Below are 23,773 nucleotides of genomic sequence, written 5' to 3' on the forward strand. Positions count from 1 at the left end.
TGCTGAGAGCTAATATTATTGCTTTGTTCGAAGGGAGAGTTTACTCATTCAGTCTTCCATCATTATGATAGTAGTTGAAGTTTTTCATAAATATCTTTATCATGTTAAGCACATTCTCTTCTATTTGCTAAGTCTTTTCATATAAATAGGTGTTGAATTTTGTATGTTTTTCTTTCTTTCTTTCTTTATTTTTTTGAGATGGAGCCTCAAACTATCCCCCTGGGTAGAGTGCCATGGCATCATGCTCATAGCAACCTCCAATTCCTGGGCTCAAGCGAGTCTCCTGCCTCAGCCTCCCAAGTAGCTGGGACCACAGGCACCCGCCACAACACCCAACGCCCAGCCATTTTTTGGTTGCAGCCATCATTGTTGCCATCATTGTTGTTTGGTGGGCCCGGGCTGGGGATTCGAACCCGCCACCTTAGGTGTACGTGGCTGGCGCCTTAGCTGCTTGAGCCACAGGCGCCGAGCCGTTTTTCTTTCTTTATTGAGAGAATATGGTTTTCTCTTTTATTTTGTTAACGTGAAGAATAATATTTTTTTCTTTTGAATTCTACAATCAAAGAATAAATTCTTTTACATTCCTGGAATAAATTCCAATTGGTTGTGATGTATTATCCTTTTATGTGTTGCTGAATTGAGTTGGAAATATCTTATAATTATTTAAGTTTGTTAATGATTTACATCTGTGTTCTTCAGGGATATTAGTCTTTAGTTTTGTTTTTTATCATATCTTTGATTTTGGTATCACGTAATGGTGGTTTTCTCCTATGTCCTTTGACACAGTCCAGTTTTCTTTTCTTTTTTTTTTTTTTTCTTTTTTTCTCTTATTTTTATTGAGACGGAGTTTCAAGCTGTCACCCTTGGTAGAGGGCCATGGTGTCAAACTCTTAGGCTGAAGCGATTCTCTTGCCTCAGCCTCCTAAGTAGCTGGGACTGCAGGTGCCCACTACAACACTGGGCTATTTTTTTTTTTCCTGGAGGCTGGGGCTGGCTTTGAACCCAACAGCCCCAGTGCATATGGCTGGCATCCTAACCATTGACCTACAGCCACCGAGCCACAAGTCCAGTTTTCTATCTTAACTTCCATGTTTATTTTCTTTTTACCCTTGAGCACTAGGATATGCCAGGCTCTGTACACAAGTGCGTCTCAGTATATTCCCTTAATATAAAGTGATGCAAAAAAGTGACTGCCCCTGCTTTTTAATACTCTTTCTGGGTAGCATTGAGTTAACAAGCAAAAAAATTTTAACGGGCGGTACCTGTGGCTCAAAGGAGTAGGGCGCTGGCCCCATATATCAGAGGTGATGGGTTCAAATCTAGCCCCTGCCAAAAACTGCAAAAAAAGAAAATAATTTTTTTTTAACAGAAAAATCTAATTCTGAACATTTAAACTCCACATCCTACCACATTCTTGAGTAGTTTCTTAGTGGAAACAATATATTTATATGTATCAATATCAATGAATTTGGAAATCTGAGAATGCGTGGAAAAAAATCATGAACTCTGAATGAAATTATTAAATTTGTAGGAATATATTTTAAGTATTTCAGTTTACAATTGCTTCAAGTTATGAGGAAAAAATTATTGTGGGCATTTTTCCTTTCTTTAATTAATTAATTTGAGACAGTCTTGCTATGTTGCCCTGGGTAGAGTGCTATGGTGTCACAGCTCACAGCAACCTCAAACTCTTGGGCTTAAGTGATTCTCTTGCCTTAGCCTCCCAAGTAGCTGGGACTATAGGTGCCCACCATGATGCCCAGCTATTTTTTTTGGTGCAGTTGTCATTGTTGTTTAGCTGGCCTGGGTCAGGTTCAAACCTGCCACCCTCAGTGCATGTGGCTGTAACCACTGTGCTATGGTCGCCGAGCCTCTTTAACTTTTTTAGTCAGCTCATTCTTTCTGTAATGCTAAGTCTTGGGAGAAGGTAGGTAGTCCCATTAATGAGTCAATTTCAGTACTTTCTAGACTGATCTAACTTGAGTAAAGTAGAATATGCTTTTCAGCCAGGTGCTGCAGGATTATAGAAGACTGAGTTCAGCTAAGCTATGAATTTATGATATTACTAACAGGGAAATATTAGTTACATGTAGAAAGGGATACATTTCAAACTTTTTCATATCTTTTTATCTTAACTAGAATCCTACCCCTCTGTATTTAAATCAGATAGTGAGGTATTTTGTTATGTAAGGGAAACTATCTTTGGCTATCTGATCACAAGCTATTAAATGAGCTTGAGAATTGGCTTTTATGAATCTTTCTGTATGCTCTTATATTTTTAGTTACTGAATAAAGTTTTTTTCCCATGTAAATTCAAATCATTCTACTTTTAGAATCATATGTGAAAAATAAATGGTACCTAAATTGATACCAGAGTATGAGAATGGCTATTGTACTACGTATTGTTAACTTGTATGCTATAACAGTGACACGGTAAATAATAAAACTTTCTTTTAACTTTTCAGGCACAAAAATCTCAAACCAAGAAATACTGGACAACAAGGACAGGCAGCATCTTTAGGTCAGCAACAACAGGTACTTCCTAAGCACAAGACCAATGAGAAGCAAGAAAAGAGTGAAAAGCCACAGAAACGCCCCTTGACTCCTTTTCACCACCGTGTATCTATTAGTGATGATGTTGGCATGGACACAGATTCAGCCAGCCAAAGACTTGTGATCGCTGCTCCAGACAGTCAAGTGAGATTTTCAAACATACGAACTAATGATGTAGCAAAGACTTCTCAGATGCATGGCACCGAAATGGCAAGCTCACCTCAGCCACCTCCACTTAGTCCTCATCCTTGTGATGTGGTTGATGAAGGAGTGACTAAAACACCTTCAACTCCTCAGAGTCAGCATTTTTATCAAATGCCAACACCAGATCCCTTGGTTCCTTCTAAACCAGTGGAAGATAGGATAGACAGTTTGTCCCAGTCTTTCCCACCTCAATTCCAGGAAGCTGTAGAACCTACAGTATATGTTGGTACAGCAGTAAACTTGGAAGAAGATGAAGCTAATATAGCCTGGAAGTATTACAAGGTCCCAAAGAAAAAAGATGTAGAGTTTTTACCACCTCAACTTCCAAGTGATAAATTCAAGGATGATCCGGTTGGACCTTTTGGACAGGAAAGTGTAACATCAGTTACGGAGTATGTATTTTTTTAATGGTCACTATTATAATTTATAGGTGGAAGTGATGTAAGTTCTTAATACTAGGATTCAAGGATTGGATTCAGAGTAGGATTTACAATAATAAATCCCTTAAGTATTAACTGCATAATTTCTTTACTGTGTTTTTTCCTCAGGGACCTTCTTTACTATGAAATATTTTAGCCACAAAAAAGTAGAGAAAATAATATATAAACACATGTCCATGAACCAACTTAAGGATTTTTCATACAGTTGAACTCCCATGTACTTTTCTCCCTCCCTTCTTCTTTCCTCTGTACTGATGTTGGTATTTATCAGTCTATGCATGTTTTTATACATGTATCTCTAGTTCATTTTAATTGCTTTATAGGATTTCCTTGTTATAAAATACAGCAGTTAATCTGTCCTCTTGATGAACATGTTATTTTTAGTTTTCATAATAACAAATATAACAGTGAACGTTTTGGGTACACATTTCCTTGTATGCTTATATAAGAATTTCTCCAGGAAATACATCAAAAAGTGGAATTGCTGGGCCATGAGGTATGTTCATTTTCTGCACTAAGGTTGGGTTGTTGTCCAAACAATTGGCGTACAGGGTTATACCCTCATAAATTAGCAGAGTATGAGAATGGCTATTGTACTACATTTTCTTCAATACTTGGTAGTATGAGACTTTTAGTTTGGCTCATCTGCATAGAAAATGTCATCTCATTGTCTAAATACTCATTTTCTAGATTCCTAGTATGATTAACCACATTTAAATCTTGGACATTTAGATTTCTTTTGCGACTTGCCTGCCTGTCATATTTTTTAGTCCATTTCCCTTTTCCTTTTTTTTCCTGATTTATTTTCACATATTCTGTGTATTAATACTATATTAGTGATATGTGCTATAGATATCTTCCTCCATTTGTGGTTTACCTTCTTTGCTTTATTTATGGAATTCTTAGGGCAGAAGAAGTCTTTTTTTCCAGGTGTTCCTTTTCTATGTTCTTAATACATTTGTACTTTACCCAATAAGTCTTTTGCATTTTTATCTAGAAATTTTTCTAAAAGGTGAAAATTAGCCAACAAAACACTGTTATACTCATTAGAACGATCTACCTGTCACTAGTACAAAGCCAAGTAGTACGCAAAGATTACGTTTCCTTCTCTATCAGTCTGTTGTCAATGAATTACTTTCTTATTGGTTAAATACTACTGATAGGTTAAATAATGTCTTAAACTTTATTATTTGCTTAAAATGTCACATTTTCATTATTGATGTGTGTATATTTTTTAATACTCATGTAACTATTACATGTATTTTATGGAATTTATTACTTTTTTATCAAGGTTTTCTGTTATTTTGTGGACCATACTTGTTTTCTGGTTTTCTTTATAGGATTTCAGTTTAGTAAACTCTAAAGTTAATTTCACCGTTCCTTATATCTAGTGGATTCTCTTTAGTTTTTCACTTATTCTGTCAGTGAACATCTTTAGCTTCATCAGAGAGGGAGATAAATTTAACATCCTTGCATTTTTGTTTGTTTGTTTGTTTTAATTTTTAGAGACAGGGTCTTACTCTGTCACCCTCAGTAGAGTATTGTGGTGTAACAGCTCACAGGAACCACCAGCTCCTGCACTTAGGCGATTCTCTTGCCTCAACCTCCTGAGCAGCTGGGACCACAGGCACCTGCTACAACACCCACCATTTTTTGTTGCAGTTTGGCCGGGGCAGGGTTAGAACCCACTACCCTGGGTATATGGGGCCAGCGCCCCACCCACTGAGTCACAGCTGCTGCCCAACATCCTTGCATTTCTGAAAATGACTTGATTTTTTGCTTTCATGCTTGGATTGATAATTTGGTTACATGTTTGATTCTAAGTTGAAAATAATTTTCCCTTGGAACTTTTCAACATTGCTTTATTGTCTTTAGTATCTAGTGCTTCATATGAAATAACTACTACCAGTCTTATTCTTGCTCACTTTTTTTTTTAATTGAGATAGGGTCTTAGTATGTTGCCCTTGGTAGAGTGCTGTGGCATCATAGCTCACAGCAACCTCAACCTCTTGGGCTCAAGCAGTCCTCTTAGCCTTCCAAGTACCTAGAACTACAGGCACCAGCCACAGTGCCCTTCTGTTTTGTTGTTGTTGTTGTCGTCATTGTTTTAGCAGGCCAGGGAGGCCAGAGCTGGGTTTGAACCAGCCATTTAGTGAAAAGTCTGGTACAATTCCAGTGCTTGTGGCTGGTGCCCTAACCACTGAGCTATGGGCGCCAAGCCTTTCTGTGTATGTGTGTGTGTGTGAGAGAGAGAGACAGAGTCTCACTCTGCTCAAGCTGGAGTGCTTTGCCATCAGCCTAGCTCATAGCAGCCTTAAACTTCTGGCCTCACACAGTCCTTTTGTCTCAGTCTCCCAAGAAGCTTTGTCATTTCTGTCTAGGCTAGTGGCACCTGCCACAACACCTCGCTAATTTTTCTAGTTGTAGTAGAAACTGGGTCTTGCTCTTGCTCAGGTTGGTCTGGAACTCCTGAGTTAAAGGGATCCTCCCACTTTAGCATTCTTTCCAGAGTGGTAGGATTACTATGATCTACTATGTCTAGCCTCTTGCTCACAATTTTTGTGTATGTGATCTGTTACTTCCATGAAGAGGCTTAGAGTTTTCTTTTAGCTTTAGAATTTTGAAATTTCACAAGAATATGCTGAGCACTTGAAGAGGTCATTCAGTTTGAAGGGGTTTTTTTTGTTGTTGTTCTGCCACTTGGAAATCCTCTTTCTTGAATAATATTATATCCATTTTCCCAATCTATTTGATAAACAAAATGAGTTTCTATATTCTCATTTTCTGTCTTTTTTTTTGCCCTGTGTTCTGAGGGTATTATTTAATTTTCATAGAGCCCTTTTTTGAATTCTTAATATTTGTTTCTCATGTTTTAAAAAAATTTCTAAATTCTTCTCTCTTTTTTTTGAGACAGAGTCTCACTATGTCACCCTTGGTAGATTGCCATGGTGTCACAGTTTACAGCAAACTCAAACTCTTGAGCAACCTCAAACTGATTCTCTTGCCTCAGCCTCCCAGGCAGCTGGGACCACAGGCACCCACCCCAATGCCTGGCATTTTTTTTTCAGTTGTCATTGTTCAGCTGGCCTGGGTTAGATTTGAACCCGCCAGCATTGGTATATGTGCCTGGCGCCGTAAATACTGTGCTAGGACTGCCAAGCTCTAAATTCTTATCTTTTTAAAACAATAATATTCCCTTCTTTAATGTTTTGATTTTTTTCTAGAATTAATGTTTTTATTATGATTCTTGTTTTATTTATGATAGTAATTTGCCTGTACATATTTTAGAGTAAGAGAATAAATGGACTGATTGGAAACTTTGTATATATAGGCAGAGCTTGTTGATTGGCATCCCTCAGTCATTAATAAATATTTTAGTATATACTATGTATCAGTGTCACATGCTTTGCTTCTTGGTAACTGGGTACAGAATTTTTATAGGGGAGGGATATTGTCCCTAAAATTTCAAAATGAAGAGGGTGCTAGATCCTGTTTTCAGCAGGTAGCTTGTTTATTTTCTTTAAAAAGGAACTCTTTCGGCTGGGCGCCACCCACATCCACCAGAACGGGCGGGTTCAAATCCAAATCCCGCCAAACAAAAATGGCCAGGGGTTGTGGCAAGCGCCTGTAGTCCCAGCTACTTGGGAGGTGGAGGCAAGAGACTCGCTTGAACCCAGGAGTTGGAGGTTGCTGTGAGCTGTGATGTGATAGCACTCTACCCAGGGAACAGCTTGAGGCTCTGTCTCAACAAAAAAAAGGAACTCTTGCTGTTTAATTTTCAGCTCCTTTTGTCCTTTCTGTCTGGAGCTATAAATCCAGATTTTTTTTCTGATTCTTTTTCTAGGCAGTTTGTCCTATTGATTATAGAGTTTGCCTGTAGTCCCTTCTTGCATACTCTGTTGTGTTTCATCTGACTTTGAGCTTCTCTGAGATTTAGTGAAATGTCTGGTCCATTTATATCCTCTCGCTCATTTTCCTTATTGGCGATTTATTCTTTTGAAATTCCTTTATTACCATTTTAGCAGACAAACCTTTGTTTCATTTAGCACTTTCAGTCTAAAAGTATTTTAGTATGATTTTATTTTAAATTAAAATTAATTTGGATTTTAAATTGTGGGATATTAGGAATCTCTTATGAATTATGGAAGACAGTTAGCTTATTTAATAGTCAGTGGGTCTCTTGAGAAAGCAGATGATGTCTTAGAAACAAATCTACAAAGACTAGAAAGTTTCCACTCTTGCTTGAAGCTGTTTCCTTGTTTCTATACTTCTGTACTTATATTCTCCACACTGCAGTCAGGATGGCCATTGTAGGGTAAATATCATGTTACTTATTTGCGTAAATCCTGCCAGTAGTTTCCTCTTACACTTAAAATAAAATTCCAAAACACTGTCTACTGATCTGTAAGACCGTATGCAGTTTCCTGCCTACATAGTGTTCCTACTACTGTTCTCTTTGCTTCCTGATTTAGCTACCCCAGTTTTCTTGCTATTTCTTCAAAAAGCCAAGCTCATTCCTCATGGCCTTTAGCATTGCATTACAGGGACAGAGAAGCTGCTCATCCCTTCCTATCAATTCAGTTTTGTTCTCAGGGAAGATTTTCCTAACAATTACATCTAAATTGTTTCTCTTCTCTCCCCCAAATCAATGCCTTTCCTGTACACTGCTTTTAATTCCTCCTTAACATATATCATTATCTGAAAATATATTTTGTATTTGTTAACAGTCTTATCCCTATTAGAATGTAAGCTCTTTGAGGGCAAGGATTCAGTCTTGTTTACTGCTGTATTTCTCTAGTATAAAACATACATGTGCATACACCCCTCTAGAATAATCCTACACACATAGTAGAAATTTGGCAAATGTTTGGATGAATGAAATGACAATATAGCCTTAGGATACTTTACTATTTTAAAAACTTGTTTTCTTTCCAGATCATATTTTCTTATTTAATGTATGTAAAAATGTGGTGGTATGAATGTTTTTGGTTTTTAAAACTTTGAGAGTGAGTTTTAATGGGCGCATTGTATTTGTAGACATAAATTTCTAGCCATGACTTTAAATAAGTGTATTGGCTGCTTGTGTACATGAGTATATTTAAGTGAAATGTAGGTATCTTAGAAGCTAATAAAGCTTAAACTTAGAATCTGTTCTAAAATTATTTGACATTTTTCTTACTGAATAAGAATGAAAAGGAAGAAGCATAATATAGAAGAGTAGCATACAGGGTAGAGTGGTGCTGGATCATGATTATGTAAGTTAAGGAAATAACATGCTCTACTTCTGCCTATTTTCTGGTCACCATTTTTTAACTGCCTTATAGAAAAGAAAAAAAAAAGATTGAATAAAAGGGTTTTTATTTTAATTCTGTGTGTCATGTGAGTATTTTGATTATACTAGTTACTAAAGTGTGTGTTGTGTCACAATTCACTTTCAGATATAAGCATTGTTTTTGTAGTATAATGGTATGTTAATAGATTCGGTGAATACACAAAAGGTCAAATACCAGAACCTTACCTGCTATGTGAACTAAGAAGCATTTAATATAGAACAATATATTGTTCTATACTTGGTTTTATTTCAATGTTTTAATCATCTGGATGATTCTGTCCTTTTCCTGGAATTATTGTTTAATGATAATAGCTCTCACCTGGACAATTTCCTATTCCCCCTGCCCCATCCGGAGGTGACATTTGGCAGTATCTAGAGACATTTTTGGTTATCGCAGCTGGGGGTTTGCTACTGGCATGTGGTAGGTGGAAGCTAGAGATGCTGCCTCTTAGAATGCACAGGATAGTCTCCTACAAAAAAGAATTATCCAACCCAAAATGTCAGTGCTGTTGAGGTGCTTTAATGAATAACCTTCAACAGAAATTTGAACTCTAGAATAATAATTAAATTAGAAAGGGTGAATGTGTTTACTGATGAGCTTCATTAGAAGGATCTCCTTATGCTGTTTTTGTCCCTCCAAACCATAGTAAAAGTCTTGGCATGGTCTTACATTATGCTGAAACAAAGGTGGGTTTTTTTCCACCAGTAGTGAAAAGGATTTTGTGGGAATAACTTGGGCATTTATTCTAAGGACATAGCATGTCATTAGGCTCCTTTGATTGCATTTAAACAACCTTCTTAAATTCTTTATAGAAGCACTTAGAGTTTTAAAGATGTGGTATGATTAAACATTTTTCCAGTCATAGAGTAAACCATTCAAAAACCTACTTTGTATCAGTAAATTTGTGAATTTTTATTACTTAGTCATTGTAAATATCCATTATCTTTTTTCATGCATTGTCTTAAAAATACATTTAAATGTATAGCAGTTAATTTTAATGACATTAGAGGGATATAGTAACTCCTTTTCATTCTTCTTATTTATCTTTTTTTTTTTTTTTTTTGAGACAAGAGTGTCAAACTGTTGCCCTGGGTAGAGTGCTGTGGTATCATAGTTCATAGTAACCTCCAACTGGGCTCAAGCAATACTCTTGCCTCAGTTTTTCTATTTTTAGTAGAGACAGGGTATCGTTTTTGCTCAGGCTGGTCTCAAACCCTGGGCCTTCCCTAAAGTGCTAGGATTACAGGTGTGAGCCACTCGCCCGGCCTCATTCTTTTTTTTTTCTTCTGAGACAGAGTCTTTGTTGCACTGGGTAGAGTTGGGTAGAGTGCTGTGGTATCATAGTTCACAGCAACCTCCAACTCTTGTGCTTAAGCGATTCTCTTGCCTCAGCCTCGCAAGTAGCTGAGACTACAGGCGCCAGCCACAATGCCCCAATATTTTCTCTTTTGTTGTTGTGGTGGTTTTGGTTTGAACCAACCAACTCCAGTATATGGAGCTGGTGATCTATTCCTTGAACCACAGGCACCGCCTATTTTTTTTGTTGTTGTTGTCGTCGTTGCAGTTGTCATTGTTGTTTAGCTGGCCTGGGCCATGTTCAAATCCAACATGCTTGATGTATGTTGCCAGTGCCCTACCCACTGAGCTACCAGTGCCGCCCTCTCATTCTTCTTTTTTTTGGAAAAAATTCTGGCTCTGCAGAGATGATAATCTTTGTTAAGATTATCTTTCTTTTTTAATTCATATTCTTCAAAGTTGTATTTTCTTATGCTGCGAGGCCCCATTGGGGTATAAAATAAAGTTAGTCCTGGCCCTAAATGAAGTTTGTACTGTAATGGAAAATAACATATTACATTCTCTGATAGAGGTATGAAGAAAATATAACAGAGCTACAGAATGAGGAATAATTTAATTCTATATCTGGAGTTTTATGTAGTGTGATGTGGCTAGATTACAGGGGTGTTGCTTAGTAGCATGTGTCCTGATGAGAAGTGAGATGAGGAAAGGGGATCTTCAGAATAAAAGAGAAAAATACTGTTTATATATATATATTATCCTTGAAATGATGGAGGCACTATTATAAGTTTTTTGAGTGAGATTAAGTTTTGGAAAACAAGGATTTTGGAAAAATTAACCAAGTAACATTATTCAGAGATATTTGATAAAAAATACATGTGTATGAAAGAAATCAGTTTGGGCATGTGCTTAAACAGTTCCAGACAAAAAGTGATAGGGTGCCCTCACTAGGAAATTAGAAACAGTAGGGATCCAGGAACGTATGGGTGTTGTAGATTCTGTGGAGAAGATGCTTTAGAGCAGTGGTTCTCAACCTTCCTAATGCTGCAACCCTTTAATACAGTTCCTCATGTTGTGGTGACCCCCAACCATAAAATTATTTTCGTTGCTACTTCATAACTAGTTTTGCTACTGTTATGAATCGTAATGTAAATATCTGATACATAGGGTATATTTTCATTGTTGCAAAGGGGTCGCGACCCATAGGTTGAGAATGGCTGCTTTAGAACCTTGTAGCCAGTTGAATATCGTAAAGTAGAAGAGTAACAGGAGAGTTAAGGACTACATATGTCTTTATTTTATGAGATGGAAAGATGAGGAAGAAGGGGTTTTAAGGCATCTCTACCCTCTTTTTTATCCATGTTAGGCTAAATCTTAACCAAATTTAGCTTTTATGATTTTTTTAAAGTAGCTTTTTGAAATAAAAGTATCTTGGAATAATTAAGGTGTGACTAAATAATGATGGTATATCCATCTGAAGTGAAGGAAAATCTGTAGAGGCTGATATGGAAAGCTCTCTAGACAGATTTTAAAGTTTGGGAGCAAGGTACATGATACATGGATACATATATGGTGATATATCCATAGGGTTTTTTTTTTTTAAACTCTAATTAGATAATAGAAACAGTTAATGCATGTTATCTTGAAGGAAAGGGATTGAGATACTCAGGCTTTTCATCTGTCTTATACTATAATGACTTTAGCTATGTGTGTATAATGCATGTACATTGTAAAAACGTGAATTCAGTTTGAGATAAGTGCTTCGAAAGTGATTCTATCAGACTGTTGGGATCATGTGCCTGAAGTTTAAGAGGGAACTATTAATAACCCAGTGAGAGTAGGTATAGAATGCAAATGGAAAGAACACATCACTGGAAATAAAGAATTAGCGTTTTCGGTTGGCTTTTACAGATGTGTGCCTTCATAGAAAATTACGGTGGGAGAAATGTAGAGGTTTATTTTATTTATATTAGGCGGCAGTCCATTTTGTTTGGTGTAAGTAAATGTTTTCCAGTGTTTGCTGTTGAGGGGTAGTGCTGTCCTTCCATAATAATGGATAAGTGAAAAGAAAGCAATATTCTTTATTTTTCTTTTTTTCTTTTTCCCACCCCCTCTTGATTTTTCCAGTCAGCAGTTTTAGATTGTGATGGCTGTCTAACTAGAAACTTTGTAAGTTTCTTTTTATTCTAAAATTCTCTGGTTAGCAGTTTATTCCTAACTTTTTGTCAGCTGTGTTAAAAGTAAAATTCCTTTTCTAATTTGTTAAAAGTTTCTTGAGGGAGGGAAGAATTTGGGGTGGAACATAGCACATATACAGGATATACACATGTATGTGGCAAGTATCTTTTTGTTTTCTAATTATTTGTAGTTTTGATTTTTTTTTTTTCCCCCCTTGGCCGAGGCTGGGCTTGAACCCCTTTTGAGCCACAGGCATCTCCCTGTTTGTAGTTTAAAGATAGCAAAATTTCTGCCAAGAGACATTATAGTGGTTCGGTATCTTTTTTTAAGGGTTTAGCACTTAGTTTTAGTAGAGTTTGTGGTTGCTTAAAATAATTTGCTATTCTGATTCAGAGGAAAACCTTTCTAAATCCTGAACAAAGAAAGAACTATACTTGAGCATATTTCTTCATGTTTTGTTCTATAGTCAAGATATATCAGGATCTCTGAACAATGATGTTCGTTAATAGAATTAGCTTCTGTTGTATTGATATAACAGATTTTTAACGTATGTATATAGTTATAGTGCATTATTTGCTCTCTAATAGGTAATTTTTTCATTTGTTCCATACAAAGTTTTTTTCATGTTCATACAAAGAAGTCTGATAAAATAAACTTGTTTTGATTTGACTATACTCTAAATCTTTTAAGTCAGTTTTTCTATATTAGCTGTTTTATTTTAGTGCAGTAAAGCTATATTTTTGACAGCTTGACTCAATTTAAGGATTGATTCTGAATATGGGAGATGATACTGGGAAAAGTACCATTTAATAAGGGCGGGGTTGAGATTTATTAACATCATTTTTCCTTTAACATTTCCTTCTACACCGTATTTCCTGTAATTATCAATCCTAAAGTATTGTCATAACTTGTGTGGAAGAATTTTTGTTGAATAAAAATCATAAAAACATATGCTACCATAAGCCATGTTAAATTCTATGTAAGTACATTTTGGAATAATACATTATTGTCATAGTGAAAGGATGGAGATGCAACTAATGTATGCTATAAAACTAGTTTAAATTTGCTTTAAGCTTTGCAACTCTTCCTGTTCATGGCTGTACCTCATCCTTTTCCAGTTTGTCTGTACTTAGCTTTATATCTAATTGAAATTATCTCTGTAGTTAATTATTTGGCTGTATGTGAAAGTCCTTTTGAGGAAAGGAGAGGTATTGTTCCTATTCATGAAAGTATATGTGTACTGTATAATTGGACAGTGATAGAATGATTTTAGTTTTTAATCTGGTATCTCTTTAAAAATCACGATTTTTATTTCTATTTTTATTAGCTTTAAATATAGAAGAATGTATAATGTAAATGATTTCTATTTTAGAATTTGTTGTGACTTAAGAACAATTCAATAAAATAACAAAAGTTGTCTTTAGGTAATGCATTTGTTTTACTCATTTTTTTCAATAGCCTATATAATAGGATTGGTGGGGGGTTTTTTTTTTTCTGTTTTTATTGTTGGGGATTCATCCAGGGTACAAAGATCTAGGTTACATTGATTCCATTTGTTAGGTAAAGTCCCTCTAATAATTGTGTCCTGCCCCCAAAAGATGTGTCACACATTGTGACCCCTCCAACCCCCTCCCTCCTTCCCTCTTTCTGCTCTCTCTTTCCCCCACTCTCCACTGTATACTAAATCATTAATTGTTCTCATATCAAAATTGAGTACTTAGGATTCTTCTCCATTCTTGTGATACATCCAGATTAATATAAAAGATGTAAAGTCTCCATCTTTTTTAGTGGCTAAATTCCATGGTATGCATATACCACAGCTTATTAATCCATTCTTGGGTTTGTGGGCATTTAGGCTGTTTCCACATTTGAGTGATTGTAAATAGAGCTATGATAAACAGGCTAGTACAAGTGTCCTTATGGTAAAAAGACTTTTTTCTTCTGGGTACATGCCCAGTAATGGGATTGCAGGGTCAAATGGGAGGTCTAATTTGAGTTCTTTGAGGATTCTCCACACTTCCTTCCCAACAAGTTGTATTAGTTTGCAGTCTCACCAGCAGTGTAAAAGTGTTCCCTTCCCTTCTCTCCACATCCACGCCAGCATCTGCAGTTTTGATTGATGTGGGCCATTCTCAACTCAGGTTAGATGATGTCTTAGGGTGGTTTTGATTCACATTTCTTTGATGATTAGGGACAATAAGCATTTTTTCATGTTTGTTAACCCTTCATCTGTCTTCTTTAGAGAAGGTTCTTTTCATCTCTCTTGCCCAGTGATCTAAGAGATGATTGGGTCTTTTTATGTTGATTAATTTGAGTTCCCTGTAGATCAGCGATTCTCAACCTGTGGGTCTCGACCTCTTTTTAACAGCGAAAATACACTGCGGCATTAGGAAGATTGAGAACCACCACTGTAGATCCTTGTTATCAAGCTTTTGTCTGCTCCAAATATGCAAATATCCTTTCCATTGTATAGATTGTTTATTTGCTTTGGTTGTTGACTCCTCAGCTATACAGAAGCTTTTCATTTTAATTAAATTCCATTTGTTTATTTTTGTTGGGCAGTTGCCACAGAAGTCTTCTTCATAGTCTTTCCCTAGGCCAGTGTCTTCAAGTGTTTTTCTCATGCTTTCTTTTTGGAATTTTATCATTTCATGCCTTAAATTCAGGTTTATTATCCATCTTGAATCAATTTTAGTGAGTGGAGAAAGGTGCAGATCCAGTTTCAGCCTTTTACATGTGGATATCCAGTTCTCTCAGCACCATTTATTGAATAGGGATTCTTTCTCCCAGTGTATTTTCCTGTTTGGTTTATCAAAGATTAGGTGGCTATAAGATTTTAATTTCGTCTCCTTATTTTCTATTTGGTTCCAGATATCTGCCTCTATTTTTGTTTCAATACCATGTGTTTTGATCACTTATGGCCTTGTAATACAGCCTGAAGTCTGGTAGGCTGATGCCCCTGGCTTTGTTTTTATTACTATGAATTACCTTAGCTATATGAGTTTTTTTTCTGATTCCATACAAAATGAAGAATTATTTTTTCCAAGTCTTGAAAGTATGATGTTGGTATTTTAATAGGGATGGCATTCAATCTGTAGATTGCTTTGGGAAGTATAGACATTTTAATAATGTTTATTATTCTCAGCCATGAGCATGGTATGTTCTTCCATTTGTTAATATCTTCTGCTATTTCTTTTGTTAGGGTTTCGTAATTTTCTTTATAGAGGTCCTCCGCCTCTTTTGTTAGGTATGTTCCTACATATTTCATTTTCTTTGAAGCTACTCTAAAGGGACTTGTGTCCTTGATCAGTTTCTCATAGGACTGGTCTTTTTAATCATGTTGTTGCACACTAGAGTTTAGCAACTGCCATGTGAATAGCACAAGAGTTTTTATGTTTCTGCCAGAGGACAACTGACTATGAAAAGCAGAGTTGTTTTATTTACCTGTACATAAGAGTAGTGGTGTCTTTCAGACTGAGGATGGGAAAATTTTTTATAACTTCAACTGTAGGAACAGTTATTTCAATATGAATTCTTAAAATCTTTCCAACCCTAACTTTGCCACTGTCTAAACTTAGCAAATCATGTTTGTTTCTACATAATTTCCACATCAAAGGCAGAATAACCTCCATTTCAAGTATTCATTAAGAAAGTACATGTCACAAGTAGGCATACTGTTTTGAAAAGATTTACGTTAGTGATATATCTGGTAGACAATTCAGGCCATAGTTACTTAAGGTCTGATGCAGTGAGATATAAAGCTACTCTTAAGAAATACTCATCTGAGTATTCTGGACAGAACTATTTTAATGATTCATTGTATAATAGTATATCCCTGTTGACAGTGTGTTAGCACTATGTTCCTATGGAAGAAAGTTTCTGTAGACTTGGGATTTTAGTTTGGGGGATATATCTGAAACATATGAGGAATAATACTATGTATTGGAACATTCAGTAGCATGTTTAGATAATAATGAGTCTTTGTTCTGATGGCCTGTTTTGTCCTTAGTTTATAAAGGATTGAGTACTGATAGTGCATTAGTGAATAGACTGAGGTATTATATACTTACCATTCAGAGAGTTTACTTTCATTGCTCCCAAACCTTAAATAACTTACCATTTTTTTCTCAAGACTCAGAATAGATAAGCAGTGGCATCAGCACTTCCTAATGTCTAAAAACTGATTTATTTCAAAGAACAAGAGATTGTATTTTACAATTATTAATGCAAGAACACCTTAATCCTGTGTGGCTTTTAATTTATTCATCCAGGTACACTACATGAATTTGAGATAATTAATGAACAAAAGCAAGATCCCTATCCTTGTAAGGATTTTATATTTTAGTGGTAGTGACAGTCAACTATAATAAATTATATAACATGTTAAAAGATAGGCTCTATAGGCAGAAAATAGATCCAGGGTAATGTGGATTAGTGCTGAGGCAGGTGGACATACTGCAATCAGTATAAGGTCTTAGTCTTATAGATAAAGTAATATTGAAACAAAAACTAGAAGAAAGTTGTTCTTGCAGATATTTGAAAGAATATTCCAAATAAAGGGAACAGCCAGGAGTTTGGCCTGTTTGAGAACATCAGGGAAGCCCTGGGAAGCAGTGTGAATGAGAAGACTCACTTAGAAAGAATAAAAGATGAAATTGGAAAGGAAAAGAAAAACCAGATTGTGGAAGGTTTTGTTAGGATATTTATAAGGACTTTGGTTTTACCTCAAAGTGAAATAGTCATTATACAATTTTGAACAGGATTTGGCTAGAAGCCATTGTTTTGACAGCTTGGGACCCGAGCTTTGTAAACCTGAGACAATAGAAATTTGAGAATCTAACTAAAGGTATCCTGTACAAACTAGAAACTAGTCATCTTGTATACATACTTTTTGGGCACCCTGATCTACAGAGATACAAAAGTCCTGGTGTTTTCTAGGGTTCTGTGTACAGATCAGCTTGCTTCTTGTGACTTCCCTCTTTTAAGCCTTCGATTTCAGCTTTGTCTGATCTGTTCATCTTTACAACATCACTGTTACTTTTTCTCTTGTTCTATCATCCCTTGTCATTTTATTAGTTATTTTAGCAGAGTAGAGAGAAGCATACATTTTTAAGTCACCATGTTAAAGCAGAAGACTAATGTAAAAATCGATATTCCAATATAAGAAAAAAATACTGAGGTACTTACACTGAAGGTTCACTTTGCCATATAAAATATCTTACCAGAATTAATAGTACCTATAATGTTATTTTTGTGATACACATATCAAGACTTTAAAGATTGTAAATTTAAAATACCTCTGTTTATGGCTTTAAGGAAAGGATGATAACATTGATTATGGAAGTTTTATGAAAGCACATTGCCTCCCTGTAAAGCTCATACTTTGAAATTCACTATAGGGAGCAGGTTACATTTAAGAGCCCCTTTCGGTGAAGATTTGGGCAAGTTAATGTGTTTGAGGACTTGAGAACAAAGGGAATTACCTAAAGACAACATATTTTGATGGAAGGGTCATAAAGATAGGAGACCTGGATTTTAGCTAAATTAGAGACTTCGGTAAATCATATAATCTTTCTATGCCTCAGTTTCTTCATTTGTAAAAAGAAAGTTAGACAGTCTAAAAATTTCATGGTAACTAAAGTTGTTTTGAAAATATGCTTTTGTGGCTAATAAAATTTTCTGATTTTTTTTCTAATGCAGGTTAATGGTGCGATATAAGAAACCTTTAAAAGTTTCTGATGAATTAGTACAGCAATATCAAATTAAAAATCAGTATCTTTCAGCAATAGCATCTGATACAGAACAAGAACCTAAAATTGATCCATACGCATTTGTTGAAGGAGATGAAGAGTTCCTTTTTCCTGATAAAAAAGAAAGACAAAATAGCGAGAGAGAAGCTGCGAAAAAACACAAGGTAAGAGAAGTCACAGTACTCCAACTTACTACCATACCTATCTCACTTTCTTCCCTTAGTATAAAAAGAGTAATCGTTTTACTTAGAAAACATTTTTTTGAATGAATAAATCAGGCACATGGTACGTATTATAGCTGATCTCTGAAGATGAAAAGATTTTTGTTTACTTTAAAAGTTTCTGTGCTGTGAGTGGCACCTGTGGCTCAAAGGAGTAGGGCCCTGGCCCCATATGCCACAGGTGGTAGGTTCAAACCCAGCCGCCGCCAAAAATTGCAAAAAAACCACTAAGATTTGCTGTGGCGCCTGTGGTTCAAAAGGGAAGGGTGCCGGCCCCATATGCCAGAGGTGGTGGGTTCAAACCCAGCCTCAGCCAAAAAAAAAAGTAAAAAAAGTTTCTGTGTTGTGCAGTGGTTCACCACTGTAATCCTAGCATCTTGGGAGGCTGAGGCTGGAGCATCACTTGAGCTCAGGAGTTTAGGACCAACCTGACTAAAAGTAGAAAAAGTTCACTGGGTGTGGAGCCTATAGTCCCAGCTACTTGGAAGGCTGAAGCAGGAGACATCTTGAGCCCACGAATTTGAGGTTGTTGTAAGCTGGGCTGATGCTATGACACTCTAGCCTGAGGCAACAGGCTGAGACTCTTGTTTCACAAAAAAAAAAGTTTCTGGGTTGGAATAAGACTACATTAACTTCTATCATAATTTGAAATCAGGACATTTTGGACTATTTTGACAGTGAGTTAAAAATGTCATAAATAACTTTTTTTAAATCTTGAGACCAAGAGTCTCACTTTGTCACCCCTTGTTGAATGCCTATCCTGGTGCCAGAGCAACCTCAACTCTTAGGCTCAAGTGATCTTCTTACCTCAGCTTCCTGAGTAGCTGAGACTATAGGTACCCACCACAGTGCCAGGCTATTTTTAGGACTGGGGGCCTGCTCCTGTTCAGGCTGATCTCAAACTCCTGAGCTCAAGCTATCTACCTGCCTCAGCCTCCCAGAATGCTGGAATTATAGTGAGCCACCGCACCTGGCCTAAAATTATATATTTTTGAATATGTGATTTAGGCACTTACAGAATAGCTTGAAAGCAGAAACTTACATTGATGAAGTATGAGGCAAAGAACTAATTACTTGATTAAAAATCAAATATTTGGCTCGGCGCCTATAGCTCAACCGGCTAAGGCGCCAGCCATGTACACCTAAGGTGGCGGGTTCCAATCCCCAGCCCAGGCCCGCCGGCTGCAACCAAAAAAATAGCCGGGCGTTGTGGTGGGCGCCTGTGGTCCCAGCTACTTGGGAGGCGGAGGCAGGAGACTCGCTACAGCCCAGGAGTTGGAGGTTGCTGTGAGCTGTAACTCCACGGCACTCTACCCAGGGGAACAGCTTGAGGCTCTGACTCAAAAAAAAAAGAAAAAAATAAAATAAAAATAAAATATTTGAAGATCTGTTAAGTGTAAGATAACCTTGTTAGTGGCTAGGTGAGGTGGCTCCACCTGTAGTCCTAGTACTTCAGGAGGCCGAGGCAGGAGGATCACTTGAGGCCAGGAGTTTTGGGACCAGCCTGATCCACATAGTGAGACCCCCCACCATTACAAAAAATAGAAAAAATGATCCTGGGTGGTGACACATCACTGTAGTCCCAGCTCTTTGGGAAGTAGATTCAGGAGGATCAGTTGAGCTCAGAAGTTAGAGGTTGCAATGAGCTATGATGATGCCACTGTGCTCTAGCCTGCATGACAGAGCAAGACCTATCTCAGGAAAAAAAAAAAAAACTCTGTTAAATGAGAATTTTGCTTTAAGTACAAAATATGAAAACTAAAAGCTATAAAATTGTGAAAAGAATCCAGTAATATGTCTAATACAAAGAGTTAATTTCACAGAGTTTTACTTAGCCATACTATGTATCAGACACTTGAAATTTTGTCCTTTTGTAAATGTGAAAACAATAGCAGCTGGCAAGGTAGAATAGAAAAATCATGGACATTAGAATCTTAATGATACGGCTTGGCACTCATAGCACAGTGGTTATGGCATCAGCCACACACATTGAGGCTGGTGGGTTCAAACCCAGCCTGGGCCAGCTAAACAACTGCAACAAAAAATAGCCGGGCGTTGTGGTGGGCACCTGTAGTCCCAGCTACTTGGGAGGCTGGGGCAAAAGAATCGTTTAAGCCCAAAAGTTTGAGGTTGCTGTGAGCTGTGACGTTACAGCACTCTACTGAGGGTGACATAATGAGACTCTGGCTCAAAAAAAAAAAAAAGAATCTTACAGATAAAGGTTAAAATTGCAGCTCCCACTACTTAGCAGCCATATATCCTAGGACAGATCATCTGTAGGGCCTCTGTTTCTTATCTGTAAGTTGAGCCTACTACCTCCTTGTTAACTTTAAGAATCAGCAGTAATGTATGTAGAACATTTAGCATAGTGCTTGACATACAGCTATTTGATAATTGGTAGTTCGTTATTGGTAAATTATATATTTCAGCCTAACATGTAATATTTGTTTACAGATAGAAGATGGGACACCTAGTGTAACAGTGTTGTCACATGAAGAGGATGCTATGTCATTATTCAATCCCTCTATCAAGCAAGGTAAAACTTTTATTTCCTAGTCAAAATATTGCAATCCAGGATTGTTACTACAAACTGATATGATATTGTTGGACTTTTAATATGCCTTTTTGCAAAGTTTTATAGAAAGGGACCTTTCTTAAAATGATGGATTTATTGTTTATCTTTTATTTTTTTGAGACAGTCTCACTGTGTTGCCCTCGGTAGAGTGCTGTGGTGTCACAGCTCACAGCAACCTCAAACTTGTGGGTTTAAGCAGTTCTCTTACGTTAGCCTCCCAAGTAGCTGGGACTACAGGCACCCACCACAATGCCCAGCTGTTGTAGTTGTCATTGTTGTTTAGCTGACCCAGGCTGGGTTCAAACCCTCCAGCCTCAATGTATGTGGCTGGTGCTGTAACCACTCTGCTGTGGGCGCTGAGCCTGTTTATCTTTTATTGAGAAACACAAGTTCAGGTAATAGAAATTATTTTGATTATCAAAAATTCTTTCCTGGCTGGGTGCCCATACTCAGTGGTTAGAGCACTGGCCACATGCTCCAGGGCTGTGGAGTTCGAACCCTGCCTGGGCCTGCTAAACAAACAAAAAAAATAGCCGGGTATTGTGGCAGGTGCCTGTAAGTTCCAGCTATTAGGGAGGCTGAGGCAGGAGAATCGCTTGAGCCCAAGAGTTGGAGGTTGCTGTGAGCTATGATGCCATAGCATTCTACTGAGGGTGACAAAGTGAGACTATCTCAATTTTAAAAAAATAAAAAAATTCTTTCCTGTTTTACAACCAATAATAATTCTTACTTTTAAAATGAGAAGATTGAATAAGATCATTGCCTGTGATCCCTTAGCTCAAAAACCACAATTTTTAAATTAAGCTAGAATTAAATTTTGTTGGAAAATATACTAGTTAAAAGAGTTGTTTCTGAGGCTGTTAATTCAACAGATGTTTATTGGGCCTGCTGAAGTGGCTCATGCCTGTAATCCTAGCACTCTCAGAGGCCGAGGCAGGTGGATTGCTTGAGCTCACAAGTTCAAGACCAGCCTAAGCAAGAGTAAGACCCCATTTCTACTAAAAATAGAAAAACTGAGGAAAGAAGATCTCTTTAGCCTGAGTTGGAGTTTGCTGTGAGCTATGACACCACTCTACCTAGGCTAACAACTTGAGATTCTGTCTCAAAAAAACAAAACAAACAAACAAAAAAATTTGAGGTGTTTAGTGAGCCCCTGTTGTATGTCAGCACTGTTCAAAGCACTGGGGATCCACGGACACCACTTTGAAAGTGACTTGTGGGCTCAGCGCCTGTGGCTCAAGCAGCTAAGGTACCAGCCATATACACCTAAGGTGGTGGGTTCGAATCCAGCCTGGGCCTGCCAAACAATAATGATGGCTGCAACCAAAAAAATAGCCAGGCATTGTGGTGGGCTCCTGTGGTCCCAGCTACTTGGGAGGCAGAGGCAGGAGACTGGCTTGAGCCCAGGAGTTGGAGGTTGCTGTGAGCTGTGATGCTACAGCACTCTACCCAGGGGGACAGCTTGAGGTTCTGTCTCAAAAAAAATAAAAAAAGAAAGTGACTTGTGTTCTTTGTGAATGAAATAGAGAAGCAAAATATAGTAGTCAATCATTCATTCATTTATTTATTTTTGAGACTGAGTCTCACTATGTCATCCTCGGTAGTTGCTGTGGCATCACAGCTCGCAGCAACCTCAAAAATGATAGTTACCTCATTGTTGAAATCACTGTGGTCACCAGATAGCCAAGGGAAGTACTTGGGAGGTGATCACAGTGATATTCAGTAATGAGGTAGGTAGCTCCTTTTTCTAGGATGAGTTTTGAATTGTCTGACCTGACATATTTATGGTATATATCATGATATTTTAATATATGTATACTGTGGAATGGCTAAATTAAACTATTTAACATATGTATTACCTGACTTACTTATTTTTTGCTGTTAGAACACTTAAACTCAATTTTCATCAATTTTTAAGTTTATAGTGTATTGTTATTAACTCAGTTACTATGATGTACAGCAAAGTCCATTTAACTTGTGATGAGGGCAAAGGAAGTTGTCTTTTGGTGTGTGTTTTGAAAAGTTTCGTTTTAATATTTGAAATAAATAGAGTCAGTCTCTGGGTAACCCAAAATAAGAATAAGAGAAAAGTCTATCTGAACAAGTAGCTTGGCAAGTTAACAGTTTGGGTTCTTTGCCAAAGTGTTCTACAATTCATTGTAGTTTCTATCAGAATTCCAGTGACATCTTTCATAGTAATAGATAAAATAATCCTAAAATTTGTATGGAAATACAAAAGACCCTGAATAGCCAAAGCAAACTTGAGCAAAAAGAATAAAGCTATGACATCACACAAGGTGATTTGAAAAGCTGTAGTGATTAAAAAATAGCATGGTAGTGGCTTTTAAAAAGATACATAGACCAGGCAGCGCCTGTGGCTCAGTGAGTAGGGCACTGGCCCCATATACTGAGGGTGGCGGGTTCAAACTCGGCCCAGCCGAACTGCAACAAAAAAATAGCCAGGCGTTGTGGCAGGCACCTGTAGTCCCAGCTGCTTGGGAGGCTGAGGCAAAGAGAATTGCTTAAGCCCATGAGTTGGAGGTTGCTATGAGCTGTGTGACACCACAGCACTCTACCGAGGGCAACAAAGTGAGATTCTGTCTCTACAAAAAAAAAGATACATTGACCAAGCCAGGCATTGTGGCAGGCACCACTGGAGCCCAAGAGTTTGAGGTGCTGTGAGCTGTGATGTCACCGCACTCTACTGGGGGCTACAAAGTGAGACTCTGTCTCAAAAAAAAACAAAAAACAAAAAAAATAGACCAATGGAACAAAATAGAGAGCCCAGAAGTAAATTAGTGTATTTACAGTGAGCTGATTTTTGATAAAGATACCAAGAACACACAATGAGGACTATCCCTTTCAGTAAGTGTTGCTAGAAAACCAGATAACCATGTGCCAAAGAATGAAATTAGACCCTCATCTCATATGATATACAAAAATCAACTCAAAAGGGATTAAAAACTTAATCCTAATACTTGAGAATATAAAACTACTAGAAGAAAACATAGAAAAGTCCTAGGATGGTGGTTCTCAACCTTCCTAATGCCATGACCCTTTAATACAGTTACTTATGGGGCAGTGCCTGTGGCTCAAAAGGGTAGGGCACTGGCCCCATATGCCAGAGGTGGCGGGTTCAAACCCAGCCCAGGCCAAAAAAAACCAACCAAACAAACTATATATATATATATATGTGTGTGTGTGTGTGTGTGTGTGTGTGTGT

The 23,773-nt window shown here is 37.3% G+C and overlaps 1 protein-coding gene across 1 annotated transcript in view; it reads left to right on the forward strand.

Moving 5' to 3' along the window:
- Positions 1-23,773, forward strand: part of MED13 (mediator complex subunit 13) — a 118,393-nt gene that overhangs the window by 40,898 nt on the left and 53,722 nt on the right. Inside the window, exons 9-11 of the mRNA XM_023516600.1 lie at positions 2,466-3,149; positions 17,705-17,918; positions 20,430-20,511. Of these exons, the coding sequence (XP_023372368.1) occupies positions 2,466-3,149; positions 17,705-17,918; positions 20,430-20,511 (980 nt within the window). The remainder of the gene's footprint in view (positions 1-2,465; positions 3,150-17,704; positions 17,919-20,429; positions 20,512-23,773) is intronic.

This window comes from Otolemur garnettii, unplaced genomic scaffold (assembly GCF_000181295.1).
Source record: "Otolemur garnettii isolate 467f Iridium unplaced genomic scaffold, OtoGar3 scaffold00094, whole genome shotgun sequence".
In the NCBI taxonomy this organism is placed as follows: Eukaryota; Metazoa; Chordata; class Mammalia; order Primates; family Galagidae; genus Otolemur; species Otolemur garnettii.